Raw genomic sequence first — 19723 nt, forward strand, 5'->3', positions numbered from 1 at the left:
TCAATCTTTGGGGTTACGAAATGGAACGATCACTTAGGCTCAATCACAGGTGACGCTGGGAACAGAATTTCTTTCAGAGGCAGAATGTTGGGAAGATGCGGTTAGTCTTGAGAAGAGGCTGTTTATAAAGCTGTAGTGCAACTCATTCTAGAAAACTGATCAGGTGTGTGAGACATGTTCAAAATCTGGATGGGGAGCGTGAACTTATACAGAGAACGACTGCAAGAATACTCTCATGTTTGTTCCAAATGTGAGGGAGCCTCAAAGAAATGCGCTACATCTGATCTGTGAGATACTTGAAGGTTACAGACCACGGGAATGCGGCTGTGTCACGTTTTCGAAAACCATGGCTGCTTTCTCACGTGTAGTTTGAAACATTTTATGCACTGGGAGAAACTCACTATTCACAGTCCAGGAGTGTACTATAACTCCATGCATACTGCTTCCGTACAGACTGCGAAGACAATATTAGACTAATTAAAGTGGTCACTGAGTCATTTAAACAGTCAGTCATCCTTTTGTTGCTCCATATGTGAGCTGAATGGTAAGAAACTCTAAGAGAGGTAAAATGAGAAGTAATTTCTGAAATGAAATTAAAAATGTTTGACAGTGTATAGCTATGGATGAAGATACTTATCTGTTGAAGCCATATTTCAGCTTTGTTAAATTGTAATTATTTCAGGATGAGGTATCTGTGGAACCGCTACCTGCCACAAGGTTAATGGAATGTTGGTATCACTTTGTTACTCCGTTTAAAAAACTGCAAATACATGTATATGGCTACAGTACACGTATAAGTAGCAGAATGTGTATTTATTCAGTACCATGGTGACCTGCAATGCAAAATTATAAAAATAATACAAACTGAAAATGGATGTATTTGCTACGAGGAAGTAAAATGCGCTAGAAGAAATACATGTCCAGTGCACTTACACTTAATTGATTCCAATTTTTTACAAGTACTGTGCTATCCCATACTTCTATGAAGTAAAACATGAGCTGATTAATTTCTCATTGCTTTTCTTCGCTTTGCCATAACTACAGTTTTTCCAGGTGAAATACATATTATGGAACTGTATATCTGTAAAAACGATCACACGATGTCTGTACACAGCTAGACAGGTTTTATGGTAGTAAAATGTACAATATTCGCAGAAGCCATTAGGTTGCAAGATACAAATGGGTTTCCTACAGTCATTACGAAGTCGACAGTACCATAAGTGATCAGTGTCCACAAATGAACTGCATTCTTCTGAAATTCACCTGCTTTGACGTATTAGTCAGTAATGCTTACCACTAATAATAAATAAATACATTGCACCATAAATTATGTCACTAATTGTTCAAAGTACCTTATAGCTCACCATAGAAACTGGAACACCATCAACAGATCAGCTGTTTACCACATCTCTTATTGTTATTGCATCTGCAATGCTTGAATTCCGAAATGTCTGTTTGCATTTATTTCAAACGACGATCACTCGACATAAAAATTCTTCTCTTGTTTTAGTTTTCAGTTAAAAAATCATGACGCAATTAATATGCCAAATGTGAATTCGTCCTGCATTCTATCTCCTATATAAACTGAAACTGAACTGAACCGAGTCTCATTGAAGCGATAATGAAAACCAGGACTGAGTCATATAATGTAATATATCCACCACGGGCAAAACATCTAACCTCCATGAGCGTGAAATACTTACTTCACTTTGCGTACCTGAATCATAAATTTCCTCTTATGATTTATGCATTTTTTCAATAAGAAATAATCTAAGGTTGCGTGTAAGATGTTCAATCTTAAAATTTATTAGTAAAGTGACCGTTTCGATCGTGGTACGATCATCTTCAGACCATTAACCCTCGGTGATGACGGCTGAGGAGAGTGTGGCGAGGAGAAATTTGCTATGTAGCATCATTAAACACAGTATTTCAATTTTAACCACTTGCGTGGTAATTTAGACTGTTATGTTGTATTTTGATTTTGATAGCTTTTTTCCCAGAAACATTCTCCAAAAGGCACTGAATTTATACCATTAGTCACCACTAACTTCTGGTTTGCACGTATCCGGAAGGAGATACTGTTCTTAAGAAGCTGTGAGATGAAAAAAATAGAATAAAACGACTCTAGTGTTTCACCGACCTTTTTGTGTAACAGACACTGAGAAAACTACTCTAGAAAAGGCAAAATCCATTGCTAATTGTTCTTATACAACCTTTATCTCGGAATGTAAGATGATTTACTTCTCCCAAGAATTTTTTTTCATAATGTCATACTGTAATATACAGGGTGGAGAAAAACTGTGACACGAAATTTTAACCCAGGATAGCTCATGTCAGAGTTAACCAAAATTACCAAAATTACTAATGTGTAGGTCGACAACGCATAATTTTTAAACTACGGAAACTAGGCGCCACGCGCTCCGATTGTTAACGGGATTTCCCTGTTGCCTTATGCTCTGGACAACGCATTACCACGAATACTTTGCCTGCTGCAGATCGCGAAGTATCCAAAACGGCCCGCACGCCCGGTGGTAGCGCGCCAAATTTCCACTCTGCGGGTCTGGGGGCGAATCCAACGGGGTCCAGACACATCCATTGTATTTTCATGGCACTAGGAACAATCCCGTCAACAGCTGTTAGTTCGCATTTTTTCCAAATTGTGTCGGCCATGGAAAAGGCCTTTTTTGTAGCGAGGACATTCTTTACTTACAGCAGGAGCTCCAAATGGTGACCCTCGGACGCGACATAAGCTTGGCAACGTCGAATGGCGTTTTGCCGAACTCTTTCAACGATTTCTGGCGTTGCCCTGATGTGATTGACGGCATGTTGAATGCGATCCATTAATTCCTCTTCATATCTAGGTGGTTAGCGTGCGGGTGTATGAACTAAAACCTTGAAGAATCTCCACAGGAAAAAGTCCGGTGGTATCAGGTCTGGTGATCGCGGAGGCCGTATCCTACGAGCACCTCCGCAAAGAACCCGGACGTCGAAGAGTTAGTTTAAACATTCGCGCACAAGCCGACTGTTATGTGCGGGCGCCCCATCGTGCTGCAACCAAATACATAGCTGTATGTCCAGGGGAACATCTTCCAGCAGGCCGAGTAGAGTTTCTTGCAAAACGTAGAGGTAATTTGCTCCGATAAGTCGAGGAGGTAGACGGACCGGCCCAGTTAGATGGTCACCCACAATGAACGCCAAAATGTTGAACAAAAATCATTCGTGGTGTCCTTGGACGTACGTGACGTGAGAATTTCCCCTTCTCCAGTAATGAATGTTTCGAGTGTTGTACAGGCCATTCCGATGGAAGGTGCACTCGTCGGCAAACAACACAATGGTGGGGAAGTTGGGATCTCATGCAACAAAACGCAAAATCCAACCCTGTGTTCATAGTCCACCACAGGATTTAGGTCTTGGACAGGGTGGAAACTAAATGGCCGCTCGCCGTCATCCCTCAAAACCTCCCAGACTAACCTATGAGTGTTCCCTGTATTGTCTCCAACCGCTCGAGTACTTGTCGTAGGTGCTTCCTCCGAGCGCTCGAGTACAATCTCTTCAAATGCAGCATCCCGTCGTGTTCGAGGTCTTCCAGCATCACAATGATATCCCGCTAAGGAGCATTTTTCGCCAAGTCACCGGTGAATTGCTATAAACTTTTGCGGGTGTGGAACCGCGCGACCGCTACGGTCGCAGGTTCGAATCCTGCCGCGGGCATGGGTGTGTGTGATGTCCTTAGGTTAGTTAGGTTTAAGTAGTTCTAAGTTCTAGTGGACTGATGGCCCCAGCTGTTAAGTCCCACAGTACTCAGAGGCATTTGAACCATTTTTTCTTTGAGGGTGTGTGTGGCAACTTGCTGGGTACCTTTCCTCATTCAGCCGTAGTGCTTCATGCACTTTACCTTCGGTTAGTTGATAAACAGAAACCATATTTCGTTCTTCTTCAAACGAATACTGTGCCCCCATGCTGACTGTATGACTAAATCCCAGGTGACGCATGACGAAGCTTACGTGTGAATGCCTCTCACGTGAGGTGGAGATAAACAGCAAGACCTATTCGACACATGTGAGTAACACGATTTGAGCAGCGACGGGCAAGGGACACTTTTATGTGTGGACCGACAGCCATAGTGCAGCCCGTCAACCGCCGAACGGCAACAGGGCAATCCGACGGCCATTCGGAGCGCATGGCGCCAAGTTTCCGTTGTTTAAAAATGGTGCGTTGTCGACTTAAACGACATTATTAATTTTGGTTCCTCCTTGCATCTGCTAACCACGGTTAAAATTTCTTCACCCATTTTTTCCACCCTGTTGCAAATACATTATCAAATTACGAAGGTAATGAAATACGCTTCCTTGTTGGAAATATGGAAGCGAATTATAATTTAACTCATTTGACAATGAAATGTAATTGCTAAGAAATGGATGTACCCACTGAGCAAGGTAACAACGACATGAAGAGCCTGGTAGATAGTAAGTAAAGTGTTTGTGACTGAAAACGTCGTAAGCAGTCTGAACCATCTGAAGTATGAAATGTAGGAACATTCACCCTAACCACCAGTTTTAGCACCCTTTCACTTGCATTTAATTTCGCAAGAAAAGACTTTTGTAGTTTGAAAAAGCTTGGAATTGTATCGGCTAGTTAATGGAAGACGTAAACGTATATTTTTCTCTATCACCAGCTTCGCAACTCAGAAATGGCATTATGCTGGTGGAGGAAGATTCGGAATGGTGGCAATGAGTTGAATATGAGCCACTTCAGACACTAATTGAATTATCCGCTCGAACAAGCAGACTTCGAGTTCACTTCTCCAGCGTTTCTCTTCATCTTTCTCTTCAGCCTTTGTTTCGCATTGGCACAGGGTCGACATGGTTACTGATGGACCTGACATCAGGGTTTTCCAGATGCTCTTCTTGTCGCCACCCCATTTTCTCTTGGGACGTAGTATGGTACCCCAACTATCTGCGATTACAGTATTTCATGTGAAAATAATCCAATGTTTCCCAAATGTCAGCAAATCGTGTAACTGAGATAGGAATATGGTGCCTGCACAGTATTCACCTCGACAGATGTGGAAAACCGCCTGAAAACTACATCCAGGCTGGGTGGTACACAGACCCTGGTCTTTAGCTAGCTGGTCGCATTCGGTCTATGGCTGACGCACCTTACTGTCCCGGAAGCGGCATTTTAACATACATGGGTACCCAGGTGGCTAACTCAAAATATTTCACTTTGCTATGACGCTCTGTGGAATGTTTTACAGGTAAATTAAGTTGAATCATTAATTAATTCCACATTTTTTTCCATAATTCTCTCAGAATATTCAGAACAGGAGTCGTAAGGTATATTCAGTGTAAATAATAAAACACAATTGTTAAATGATGTGTAGAAATTTTAGTTTCATTAATTACTTTGTGGTGAATAAGGAAAATTCAACATGTATTTTCGAGTATTCCATGGAAATGAGCGTGGTATGGTTCTGCGTAAGAAATGGGATATAGTCGTCGTTGCTGTCTGCTACCAATATCATCTAAAGCTAAATTTTCCATGCATTAGTTATAACCCTTAAGAGCCAATGGAATTTATTCTTTGCTTATTGGTAGTAAATACTGACCATAAGGAATGTTCGTTGCTAATGGCTGCTCACATAATGTAACTGTTAAATAGTAGAGAGTGCTGTGGTCAACAATAGTTTTGTACTACAGCACATACTGCAGCAGGTGTGACAGTGTTGGATGGTGGTGTGCACAGAGGCAGGGCTGCATCCACGGGGAGGAACTGCCGTACGTGTTCGGTGCGCCGCTGGTGGGCGGCCTCGCACACTTCCCCAGGAACTACACCAAGACTGAGGTGCTGCTGGCAGAGGCCGCCATCATCTACTGGAGCAACTTCGCCAGGACCGGGTAAGTAGTCTGCAGCGAAATGCAGCGCTTAATACGAGATGAAAGCAATAAGGGAATCCCAGAGCCGGCCGACGCGGCCGAGCGGTTCTAGGCGTTGCAGTACGCAACCGCGCTGTTGCTACGAATCCTGGCTCGGGCATGGATGTGTGTGATGTCCTTAGGTTGGTTAGGTTTGAGTAGTTCTAAGTGTAGGGGACTGATGACCTCAGATGTGAAGTCCCATAGTGCTCAGAGCCATTTGAACCATTTCTTGAATCCCACAGAGTTAAAATTTAGGTCCACTCCTATTCTTCGAGTGTGCGAATGCCCTTCTACTTAACATTCAAAATGCAGAATTAGTACTTTTTGCTGACAATGCCATTAGAGTAAAACCAATGGAGGAGATGATAAATGACATCCTCCAAAGAATTATAAAGTGGTTCTCTGAAAATGGACTCCCCCTAAATTTTCGAAAAACGCACTATGTTAAGTTCTGTACGACGGACACAGTCATAGAATCAATTCACGTAACACACAAGCACGCATCAGTAAATAGGGTAAAATGCTACAAATTATTGGTATATTACTGAGCTTCTGAAAGGTCTCTTGGTAACCTTGGAAAAACACGAATCGACCTCCTGACATATTTTTCATATTTTTACTCCATAACGTCCTATGCAGTCATTCCTGGCGTGACTCACCACTTACAAAGAACATATTGATTGCACAAAAGGAGTAGTAAGAATAGTTTGTGGTGTTCATGCTGAGACGTCATTTAGATACCTGTTCAAAGAGGTAGACATTGTAACTGCTCCGCCACAACACATACTTTGCTAATGCAATTCCTCACGAGTAACACATAACAATTTGAGAAGAACTGTGATGACCATACCTACAACACGGCTGGGATAAATTACCTTTATTACTCACGATTAAAGTTGTCAGCGGCTCAGAAGTGAGTCCAATACGCGGCAATTGACTAGTTCCACAACATTTCGATAAAACAATCATTCAAACGGAAGAAGAGAGATACTGAAATTAAATGAATGTATGTGAATGAGTGTGATACGATTCTGACTGTGTGAATTATTGTGCGTGTATGAGCGAGGGTGAGTCCTTGTTTTGGAAGAAGACGTTCCAAAGCTACATTGCTTTTATTTTATTTGTTTACCTTTCATTGTTGCTATTTGTTTCGGGGAAGTAGCTGAATTTTGAACTACCTGGATCCAGCATTACCATTGTTCATAACTTAACTGAAATCCCATAGAAAGTGCAGTTTCAGTTCGCATACGAAGTGTGTTCATTCTGGCATTCATCTTCAAGTTTTGGATGGTGACAGCTGTAATTGCTAGAAAATGGAACTACAACCATGAAATTTGTAACAAGGACGAGAGCTAAATAAGTGAAATAAAAGGCATTGCTGTCGAACGTCTGTTTCCGTAATAAAACTTTATCAGTTACGAATACAGAACTTATATTCTACTGAGAAGTGATGGAGAAGATCATGTAATCTGTTTGAGTATCTAGGGAATTTCGTAAGTGTTCTGAGTAAGTTAATATGTAATCAGTGTGCATATACACTGCCCGCCTACAAGATTCCGAGGCTGATTTTATTCCTGGATACAAACGACGTCAATACAGTAAATACTGTCAACAGCTTGAACTGACGACTGTAAACACCTGCATTCAACCAGTTAATTCTCGGCAGCCTGTGTTAAGTAGTGGACATGTGACTGTAGTGTGCCAAAATTGTTGGGTCAAAAGTAGCAATGACGCAACATGTCTATATATAGTGTGCAAGAGATTTCCCACAATGTTTTTGAAGAAGAGAAGATACTGTGCAATGTGTGACCCATAAACCTTACTTCCTAAAAAGATTTATTGAAATTCAAATACCTGAAGCATTAAGCTATCTATCTTAATTATTTTCAGTTTTTATAATAATCCAGTCACAAAAGGTTTAGAATGATGTACATACCAATCATATATATACTCTGTTAGTATTTATGTCGAGCTAATGAGGCTGTAACTTCTTATGTCTATCATTAGGTATGTAATGAAGTTTCCCGATAAAAATGACATTCAGCACACTCACTGGCTTTGAATGCATCATATCATAATGACCTATCCCTCCGCCACTCCCTCTGCTCCCCCCTTCCCTCCCCTCTACGCACAAGTAAATAATTGCCTAGTATTTCAGGACTTTCAAAAGTGGTCCTCAATAAAATTAACTCAATTGTGCCAGTGTGAATTAAAAAAGAAAATCCAAGATCTGGGAGCCAATGCAGCTGTGCTTCATACGAACCAAAGCAGTTAGGCTTCACATACCTCTCCATAACTTCATAACGAAGTATGAAAATGAGGCAACTAATGATACTAAAGCTGCAAGAGTCTCTCTGTTGTGTACACACACACAAACACCCACCCACACCCACACACACACACACACACACACACACACACACACACACACACACACATTCTCACACACATGTATTTGTGAGGATTAATGATGGCCAGTGGTGAAGAATGGTGAATGGAGAATGATGTTTAGTAGAATATGATCATCTATAGACTGTGTTGGTCAATTTAGAAAGGTGGTCAGGGGAAAAAGATGGTCAGTTGAAAAGGTGACTGCTGTCACTCTCTTGATGATATTAAGAGGGGTAGCTTACATCGATCAAGGTCATTGCAATGTTATTGGATGGAGCAACTAATGGACATCATTTGACATGTGCTCTGTCTCTTACATGCACTTATATACCTGAATTTTTCACTGTATTAAAAAAAATGAGTCAAGCTTTTCGGTCATATTCCCCTAGTAGCTTACACCACTAGGAGCTAGCAACCTCAATAGCTGACGTAATCCAGTGCCTGAAAGCGTCCCCTCTGTGGCTGACATCCCCCCTCCCACCCCCCCACCCCCCACCCCCCACAAGTAAGTGATCTTCCAAAATGTTACGCCTTCTGCACTGTAAGAACGATGGTACTGACTCACCATGTTCAGCATGTAAGAATAATTATGTAAGCTGTGACTAGCAAAGTTATTACAGAATAGATTCTGTTAAAAGCGCAAATGATCGCTGTGAGTTTAATGCAAAACATTCTATTTTACGCTCTGTATAGAAGAAAATAATGAGATAAGCAACCGTTACAAAATCAGACCAAGAAGGAATAGATACGCAAACACACACACACACACACACACACACACACACACACACTCACTCACGTATACATGTTGCGGACAACAGCACAGCTACTGACTGTTTGAGAAAGGGAAGGGTTAGTGCTGCGCATATTTCATCACATCTCAGATTTATGATAAAACGCAGTCCATCCCTGTGTGTGTGTGTGTGTGTGTGTGTGTGTGTGTGTGTGTGTGTGTGTGTGTGTCTGTGTATGTGTCTGTCTCTTTCACCACTTAAAACAATTTTTATGTTAAAAAGTGATCGTTTTCGGTCTGTGTGATATCTTCAGACCTGCTACTCCATTATTTCTGTTGGAACTGGTGGCATGGAGCAGATAGAAACCAGTCACATTTTAATATAAAAATAAATTAATTAATGCAGTCAGTATTGTTTTGTAATTAAATTTTTAATACTCATTTTTCACTGCTGCTGTAAACTTCAACAAGATTTAAAAGAATTTTGATTATCGTTGTATTATATAACGAAGGGAATGGAGGAAGGAAAATCCATACAATAATAAACAGATATAAATTTTGTTACACGAAATTTTTCAAACACTGTATCACAGTTAGGTAACTTCCTGGCGGATGAAAACTGTTTGTTGCTCTGGGACTCAACGTCAGTATCTTTACATTTGAAGGGCAATTGCTCTACCAACCTAGCTACCCAAGTATGACTCACAACCCATCTGCACAGCATTACTTCCCCTAGTATCTCGTCTCTTCATATCCCCACCTCCTTCATGTCTCTACATACTCCGCTGCACATTTAAAATTCAATGTAGGAAGTAATTCGCAATGCTGTGGCTAAGCAAAGTCTTAACAGTATACTTTCTTCCAAGAATACTAATCCAGCGGGTTAGGTAGGAGAACTGCTGTGAAGTTTGGAAGTAGGAAATGAGGTAATGGTGGAAGTAAAGTAGTAGGGACGTGTTGTGAGTCGTGCTGAGGTGCATAATTTGGGAGAATACTTGTCTGTAAAAGTCAAAGGTCCTGTGTCCGAGTCACTGTCTAGTAGACAGTTACAATCTGGTAGGAAGTTTATAAGCACCCGCTCTGTAGCAGAGTGAAACTTTCATAGTGTAAACAATCCTCAAGGTCATATCTCCAAATCATCTTCCTTCCAGATGTGCTAGTTCTACAAGTCATGCAGGAGAACTTTTGTGAAGTTTAAACTGCTGTAAATGACGTACTGTGGAAGTAAGACTGTGAGGATAGGTCGCGAATCTTGCTCAGGCAGTTCTGCAGCTAGAGTGCCAGCCTGTGAAAGGCAAAGTTCCTGGTTTGAGTCCCAGTGTGGCACACTAATTTAATCTGCAGGGAAGTATCCCATCACTAGGTGCATACAAAATATACTTCATATATTGATACTCGTGATCCTTGGGTCCAACAACCCTCTTTTATATTATTACGACACAATGTTTACTACATTTTCATTCAGTGAGCTGTTGGCTTTGGTCTCTTAACCTTCGTTTAGTTACACGTCCATTAAACCATTGACAATTATTTTTGTTAGGATTGTCTGTCTCAATTTTTCCAGCTTATTCTTTCACAACTGTTTCAACATACTATGTATGGTCGCTTATCGCATTGTTGTGTTCCATACAGAGTATAAAATGGAATGTTTTACCTTAAACTAATAGAGATCGTTTGCGCTTTTACCATAATTTATCCTGTAGTAAATTTCCTAGTCATAGCTTACATAACTATTCTTACATGATACACTCCCACTAATATTTTTGTTTTGGGACCGATCAGTTCTGCTGCATTAGCATGGGTAATATGTCAGACCCCCGTCAACCCCCTGAATTCTAGAAGGAATTTGTGAAACTCTTGTTTTTAGTTGCTCGACAGGCAGGCCTTCTGGCCTATTTTGAGTTCTCGCCTACTTGCATTTCGGGCTGCTCTGTTTTTGCATATCATGCCCACACATTGAATATTATGTATTGCTTCTTCTATGGCTTGTCTGTGTTGTTGTCTCCGGCTTGTGGGAAATTTAAATATTTCTCTTATTTTACTTGCGGCTATTGCTTGTTTAGAGCAGTCGAGGGTGGTACTTGAGTTGTGATATGAGATTATTCATTTGATGGGTCTTGGAAGTCTCGTAAATGGGTATCCCAAGTGTTGAGTCGTTTGTTACAGTGTAGGCAGCGTGAGGTTCCACATCTTCCACCATGTATTCTGTCAGGTTAGAACTAGGGTGATACTTCCAGCCATACACAGGTTTTATTCTGCTCCTCTTTAGTCTGGCTCGCCATTGAATCGACCTGTAGTGTGGCCCACTGTCCCACAACAGTTTGTCATCCCATTATACGTGTTTCAGAAAATTCTTTGACAGGGCTTTACTGATGTTCCTTCCTGTTGTTTTTTTCATAGGTGTGAGTATTGCATATTTTGAAGTTAGCACTGTAACCACAAAAATGTAGTTGTATCCGTTTGTTGTACGGGGAAGGGGTATCATCAAGTCTGTTGTGGATATCAGTTTCAGTTTAGTGGGTACTATGGGTTATGTGGGTGCTCTTGTTTGGAATGTTACATGTTTAGACCGTTGACAGCCCTTACACTTTGCTACTACCATTCTAATTCACCTTTCCATATTATTGCAGTGGCATAACCGTTTGATTTTGAGACAGCATTTCTTTGATCCAGACTGACCATAACTTAGATCGACGTACCAAATGTGTTTATTAATTAAGTCATTTGGTGGAAAAATGTTCCATAAGGCACCACACACTTCGTCAATATAACAAGATATCATCATGTAACGTATAACGTTGCAAAATCTGTACTTATACTTACCCTTCCATTTGTGTTTGATCTTTATAGTGTGTCTGAAACACTCTCTTATTCTGTTTTGATATTATTTCAAGTGTTAGTAATAAAGTTTTCAAAAGGAATGTTACTCATATAGTAGACTCAGAAATGTTTCTCGTGTGAATCTTGCCTTGTGTCGTCTTTCCTAGACCTTGGCGAACGTGATTAGGTATCTGCTATTACATTTGTTGCTTCAAGTGTACAAATCGCTGTGATATCACATTCTTGTAGACCAAGCACTCACTGGGTGAGTCGTGAATACCTAGGTTCGCCCTCACTAAACGTTCTAACGCCTTGTGATCGAGGTATACTTTGATTTTTGTGCCAAAAAGAAATATATGTAAATTTTTGAAACCCCCCATATTACTGCTAAAGCTTCTGGCTATGTTATGGAGTAGTTTCGTTCACATTTGTACAAAACCCTGCTGCCATATGCAATGGTTTATAAGCTGTTGGCCCTTCTTGCGCAAATCGTTGTACCACTCCCAGTCCTTTTTCGGCTCTCTATTGCCATGCAGAAACGCTGCGTTAGGTCTAGATGTGATAGAAACGGCACTGCTAATAATTGTGCCTTTACTTTCTTAAATTCCGCATCATCTGGTCTGTCCCACCGCTAGGGCGTTTTTCCCCTGTCAGTGTAGTGTGGGCACGTTGTTAATTAATATATTTTTTTTCTAAAAATTGACAATTTCTCAGAATGTTCGCTGTGTTCTACGATTTTAGGATGTGTCGTACTGTCTAGTTACTTCTATTTTGTAAGAGTCCGCTGCAATCTCATTTGATAAAGTGATATGATCGAGAAATTCTACCTGTTTTGTTCCAAAGACAGACTTCGTTATATTTACCGTTGCCCTATGAGCTTTTAACTTTTCAGTGAGTTTACCTAATGTTTCTGACAGAGTCTCTGAGTTACGATCTCACTTGAAGGTCCAGCTATGGATCCCTTGAATTTCCCATTTCTTGTTCCTGGTTTCCAAAATGGCACTTTCTGCTCCACATTACACCGATTAAATAAATATTCTGAAATGGTTGTTTGCTTACTCCAATAGTCGACCATCGCTTTCACCTCTGTGTTATCTATGGATACTTCAACTGTCGAATGTACATTAATTGAAGTCTTTAGTTCCACCTCTTTTGCTAATGCTTCTTCTAGTAATTCATACTCGAGACAATTTATTTCCCTCGTTTCGAATTAGAGAATTTGCATCGCTTGTACGTTGTTGAATGGATCTTCGTTTTTCTCTAGTCTGTCTCATATAAAGTCGTGAGTTTATCTAATGTCAGGTAACATGCTTCCACTGGAGAGGATACAGTGAGTCTCACTTCTTATTTTGCTGCTACTTATGTTCCTACGGGTTCTGCACTATCCTGTGGGATTTCTCTGTCTTCCCCATCCGGTTCAATCATTTGAAATAGGCAATTTAAGCTTGCATCACTTATTTTTTCTATTATCCTCATCAGCATTAGATTACCAGTCTGTTGTGCCCCAACACGAAATTTTTACCTTTTAGCCCCATCTGTGTTCTGTAAGTATCATTTTGTTAACTATGTACACCATAAGGAAGTGTAAGGATTCTCCTGATTCCAGTTTTGAGTTTAGATGAGGGTAACCCACTGTCATCCTGATTTTTCACGTCCACGTCTAGTCATTTCCGACATTGTCCCGGATTAGGTGGTCTTAGCTCCAACTGTTGTGCCCTAATAGTTGTATCAATCTTTTGATTGCCCTGATTCTGTTGTTCCCGAACAAAGCGTAGAATACCATTAAAGATTTGGTAGCGTGGCTGGAAATATTTGGTCTGCCTTGCCCGTTCCAAGGACGCCCATACATATTTGAGTTGCCATTTCAGTTGTTGATTCTGTTATAATGGAACCAGTTACCGGTCCTATCTATGTTATCATTCTGTCTATTCCAGTCTGCCTTTTGCCAAGTGTTTGCTATTCAATATCCGAAGGTACTGCCGCTCCTCTGTCTATCACCGTTACCTTCTCCCGGATACTTTCGTTTGCGTGTTTCTTCTTCACTAAATGTGAATTCCATGAACTCCATCTCTCTCAGAATCCCTTTAAACGCTAGCACATTATCTCCTGTTCTTCCCAATAATGACTGTTGATAGTGAATCGGAATTTTCATCGTATGGAAACATGTCAACTCCCCATCACTGTACAGTGTATCGAGACACAGATTTCTTTTCGCAATATTCTAAAAATATTTCAATGAACTCGCCTCCACACAAAGTTCGAAAACGGTCCTTTGAAGGAACCAATACTTGAAACGATTTTATGCTTCGGTTCAGCAGGACATTCTAAGAAAATATGTTTTAAAATCGTCGAATGACATGCACATCCTTGCCACACTCTACATCGTTACTACTACACCACTTTCCATGTGAGGGCATACAAAGGCCAATTTATACGCTAATGGCCAATTATCCGCTAAGCCAACTTGAAACTGATTTATAAGGGTATGTGGGAACAATGTGTTTCCATTCTCTTTATAATGCTAAAAATTGCTCACCATTAAGAAGTGGTCCTTAGGAAATTTATTAAACCGAATATTTGTTGGTGCTGACTCGACCGTCGTACCCCGTCGTCCACCTGTTATGTTCACATTTTTATCGGGTATTTCAGACTTTTTAGATGCGTATTGCATCGTATTAACGGTCCGCAGTTACTTGTGTCTACTCGCCCTGTAGTTAACATTTTCTCTATTACAGATATGTTTCGAGTCCTTGAATTACGCCTGTCATCAGTCCTGTGTCTTACCATGCCAACAACGTCGAACTGTTATACGTTACAGAGTGTTCTACACTGTGTCTTGATGCACACTGCACTGGTACATGTATACCTGCTACTGCTCTAGCTTGCATGCACTACCGCGTGCACAGGTCAAATCAGATTTCTGTTGCAGCATTATCATTTCTGTTTGCTTTGAACCTAGTTTAACGCCTCGAAATTCGTGTAATGTTGACTACATATTGTCTGTTTCTCTTGTGTACGTTTGATGATTAGTTGTTTCGCCCGATTTACTAAGTGGGGACTTTCGTGCTTCCTACACTAAACTCAGTTTCGGTTATAGATGTCTTTTCGCATTGTTTCCCACTGCATGTACTCCGTCCTTCGGCAGTAGTCTTCGGTCACTCTCCACACATCAGACACTCCATGTCTTACCCATATTTACCCAAGAACAGCTTTACTAAATCTTGTAGGGTTACACCCCCGTATTTGTTTTCGGATTGATTTGTGAGAATTCTATTGTTGAATTTCCTTATCGATGTGCATGTTGCTTTCTGTCGTGCACCCGTTTCTTCTAAAGCTTCTCCCGTTTTGCACGAAGTGCTAGTCGAAATTATTTTTACGTCTTTCTTCGCTCTCTGGACACTCTTTTGAGTGACGTCGCGGATTTTCGTAGCCGCTTTCTGTACGTCGCAGATATTTTTCTCCTTGTGTTCTTATTGCGATGTCAGTTTTTCAATAGCATCGTGGGCCTGGCTTCGCGTCCTGTCTTTTACGATCTAACTGTTCACTTAGTGCCTTTTTTATCTCTCGAATCTCTTGTGGGTTTTCTCGAAACTCTTGATTTTTTTTTACTATCTAATACATCTTGACAGGCTGTTGATTTTTACTGACAGGTTGGTTTTTGACTTACGGTAATTTTCCGTGTCAAATTCGTCGTCGTGTTTACTGTCCCTCTTCCCTGTTACCATTGCATGCAACCTTTCTCTGTTTCATTTGTGAACTTCCGATTTTTTGTCCCATGTACACAGTGCTGGTGCGCTAACGTATAACCCTTCTGTATTACGATCGTTACGATCTTGTGAGCTTCGATCCGCTATGATTACGTCTGCTGCTTCCAGAAGTCTGTCACTTTTAGGATGTGACTCTCATTGTTCACTTAGTACCTCCGCTTCATTTTTAGTCATCGTGCTGAATACGGTCAGCGCGAGGCTGATCACCCAGCTCCGTCTGGTCTACCTCACCCCCCCCCCCCCCCCCCCCCCCCTCCCTCCGCCTCACTACCTGGCCCTCTGTGTAGCGACCTATCCATATTTGTGATGTCGAACCGGACTGACGCTCTTTGTCTTTCTAAATGTTAATGCGGTTGGCTCCTTGTCAACATGTAATTGTAGGAATTTAGTCTTTTCAGGAAAATAATTCTTGTTTGTATCTGACGTCTCTGATAAAGTTCTTGAGACGGCATTAATTTTGCAAAAAAAACTGCTCTGCTTTCCCTGACAATACAACGCTCTTCTCATGTAGAACCGAATTAAAAAAAGAAAAAGAAATTAAAATTAAAATTAAAGAAACCTGAAACGAGCAAGCAGCAAGTACGCTAAGTATCGTAAATTTCCTGAATCTTGAAGTGTCACACATTTACTTTATTCTCCTGAATCAGTGAGTTTTCTTGCAGTGAAAGTGATTTCAATCTTCTGAATTCTTTCGACCAAAATATTTGGTCTAGAAAGTGTGCCAAAATAATTGCTGTAGTCATCTAATGACATTTTCTAATCAGAATCAATACCGATTTCCGTGTCCTGGCAGATTCATTTAATTACTATTCTTGTCATAATCACTACCATTTTCGTCAATCATGGCATGTTCATCTAATTATAATTGCTCATCAGAACTGCTACCATTTTCACAATCCTGGCAGGTTCATTTAATTGTATTGCTTATTCAGTACCTTCTTCTAATATCTAGTGTCCTGGTAGGTTTATCTAAATAGAACTGCTTATCAGAATTACTACAAGTTAGTCAGAATCAATACAATTTTCGCTATCCTGGCAGCGTCAAAGAGAGGTTGTTCTGCGAGAGGCCCAGCACTATAGTAGAATTCCTATAAATATATTTCACGTACTCTTAATTTGAGTGCCATGTACGGTTTTCACCTCTGAAAATGCGGCCAATCTAATTAGTGTGAACCGCACAGCCGCCTCTCCCTTGGGATACCTGCGACTGTAAACGCACCGTTGGCCCTCCTTTGCAAGCTGTGTGACTCTGTCGAGACCCACGCTGCGCCCTTTGATCCCTTACAGCCGTGATAATTACGACAAACCCCATCCTCCGACATAGGTCTACAAGATGGCTCTTGAACAAAAATGTTGTATCGTGGCTAGTTACCTTCTCTCCGTTCCAGGTCTCCGTTGCTGTCTAAATGTATATACATGCAAATGGGAAAAGTATCGTATCCTGTTCAGTCAAGTACACTTTCATTATCATTTGAGGCGAAAATTAAGTCGGTTAATCCCAAAGTATGGCGTGTGACATATCATTCGAATCGCCTCGTCGAGGAGCTGCCCGGTGGAATTCACTGTCATCGTATCTGTTGCCCATGGAAGGTCATAAAAATGGAATGCCAACTTATAGAATTACAGTTATTTACTGCTAAATCTACTGTTGGATATAGGAATGACCCCATGCAACAATGCTCACTTGATCGTCACGTATAAAACACCATCCGCAGCTAAAAGAACTAATTAGCATTGCGGTATGGTCCTAACTGAGGTAGGTAGGTGGTTAGTGTTTATCGTCCCGTCGACAACGAGGTCATTAGAGACGGAGCGCAAGCTCGGCTTAGGGAAGGATTGGGAGGGAAATAGGCCGTGCCCTTTCAAAGGAACCATCCCGGAATTTACCTGAAACGATTTAGGGAAATCACGGAAAACCTAAATCAGGATGGTTGGAGACGGGATTGAAACGTCGTCCTCCCGAATGGGAGTCCAGTGTGATCTTAACTGAGTGGAGCTTACAACGAATTATATACGGGAATGTTGATTTGTAGCCAGTATGTAACACGCATTCCCAGTTTTCTTCAATGCTAAGGTCTTTTGCCGTTAAATATTTCAGACCTTTCATTCTGCGCCTTACAGGGTGCCCTCAAGTGTCAAAGAAGTACACTTTAGCTCACAGTCGTACGAATTCTGTAATAATGGATCCTGACAATTTATCTTTTGTTAAACTTACTTGCTTTTTGTTCACATGTCGGATAATTTAAAAGTTATTACCAGGGTAAGCCAAAGTGTCAGACCACCGTAGCCCACTGCTTCTCATAGCATCAGAAATTTTTGCGGTAGTGACATGATATATTAAGCTCTCCATGCCAGTGTCACACATTTTGGCTCAAATTTCTTCAGTGTCGGGCCATAATGAAAACCTATAAGCAGCTTCTTGGAAATATCTAGGATATCGATTCCTATAGCTATATGTTTATCGGAAACAACATTAAGTCTGCTCGTTTTGAATGTAACCAAATTTTCGTTAAATACTATACCGCCATTAGAAAATTGCTTCTTGCAATCAGAGGAGCAGCTCCGTATCTACCTTCCCAAATCGGTACTAGCTTGACGTCTTCAATATTCCGCAGATTATAAATAGTTTTCCCGAAAAAGTTTTTATTTGTGAGTGTGAAGAAATTTATTCTGACGTCTTTCTTGGTATTCACATGTTTCTCACCATCAATATAAATATACATTTTTATCCGTGGAACGTTATGGAATAACGTTACCTTGGCTATAAATTTCTGTCGTGAATTATACAGTTTTTCGTATCTCTTATGTTGTGAAAATGAGCCTCTCTGGATCACCATACTTGCTGATGCTACGCAGTGGTACAATGTGCTCAGCACATGGTAGATCAGAGTGATGCTCCTTAAACTTTCCGAATACTGAAGACCCACTTCTAAAGTGTACCCTATTTCCGAGTTATTAGGTACACTCATTGTATCAAATCTGTCCACAGACTTGCCACATCATATAGTGGTAACACTGAGACCTTACTTAGTCGTACAGACTGTTAACGTCGAAGTTTATGAAATATAACTCATCTTTCCTTTCATCATAGTCAGCCATGGGAGTCTGCTGCTTGCAACTGCATATACTATGTGAGCAGATAAAAACAGAACCTCTACAGTTGCGCTATAACGAACTGTAATCGGTCTGTGTCCGTAATGTTGCAATTTTACTTCTGTAGTTATCAGCAACGCGTCCCATATCTAGGCAGATCACGCTACATAATAGGTAAGATCTAGTTTGTCTATTTTAACACAGAGTGTGCAGAAGTTTACAAACACAGCCGAAATCTGCAATGCGTCGGTTTTCAAATCTAAGTTTGAGTACTCTCATAAAGTCTTGCATTTAAATAAAGTGTACACACTGCATGGTCTTTGGTATTCCTGTTTTTCGATTGTTTTTTCACTGGTCAGCAAGATTTGTAACGCCTCAGTCAGCTGTAACTGGTCCTCTAACAAAACGGATTTGTCAGTTACATGTTTGTAAGCCACACTTATCTAGACTCTATAAACCAAGTCTTAGGTCTAGATAGGCCCCTGCTATGGGTTTATCAAACTCGTTTTTTAAAATCCCAAAAACAGAACCTGAAATTATTTTAGTCGTTTCCTGCTCTTACTTGTAGAGGTTCATGATTATAGACTGTGAATCGTAATTCGATAGATCGTAGAACACAACAGGCACACTACAAAATTACGTTTATAATTTAAACTATAGTTATCATGCCCAGCATCACTAAATCTGCTACTAAAATGGCGGTGATCTGAAGTCAGTCTGCTTGAAGCGTCCTTTGCAAATGTGGCTGATTTGTGCTGTGCTGACTCTTCTTCCTTTTCTATATTAACAATCCGAATCTTGTTTTGCAGTATTTAATTTCTTATTCATTGAGCAATGGGTTACAGCCTTTTCCTAAACCATTACAGGCAACCTGCACCTAGAAGCAGTTGAAACTTTGAATAGCCGTCGCTGTACCTGTTTTGGAAGTAGAAAGGTATATGTGCACATGAATCTCGTTATTAACTGCTAGTTGCAGCAAGAAACCGACATCTGCGTACTCG

The 19723-nt window shown here is 40.7% G+C and overlaps 1 protein-coding gene across 1 annotated transcript in view; it reads left to right on the forward strand.

The window, feature by feature from the left end:
- Positions 1 to 19723, forward strand: part of LOC126336045 (neuroligin-2-like) — a 119854-nt gene that overhangs the window by 66491 nt on the left and 33640 nt on the right. Inside the window, exon 4 of the mRNA XM_049999525.1 lies at positions 5746 to 5897. Within this exon, the coding sequence (XP_049855482.1) occupies positions 5746 to 5897 (152 nt within the window). The remainder of the gene's footprint in view (positions 1 to 5745; positions 5898 to 19723) is intronic.

Source organism: Schistocerca gregaria, chromosome 2 (genome assembly GCF_023897955.1).
Source record: "Schistocerca gregaria isolate iqSchGreg1 chromosome 2, iqSchGreg1.2, whole genome shotgun sequence".
Classification (NCBI taxonomy): Eukaryota; Metazoa; Arthropoda; class Insecta; order Orthoptera; family Acrididae; genus Schistocerca; species Schistocerca gregaria.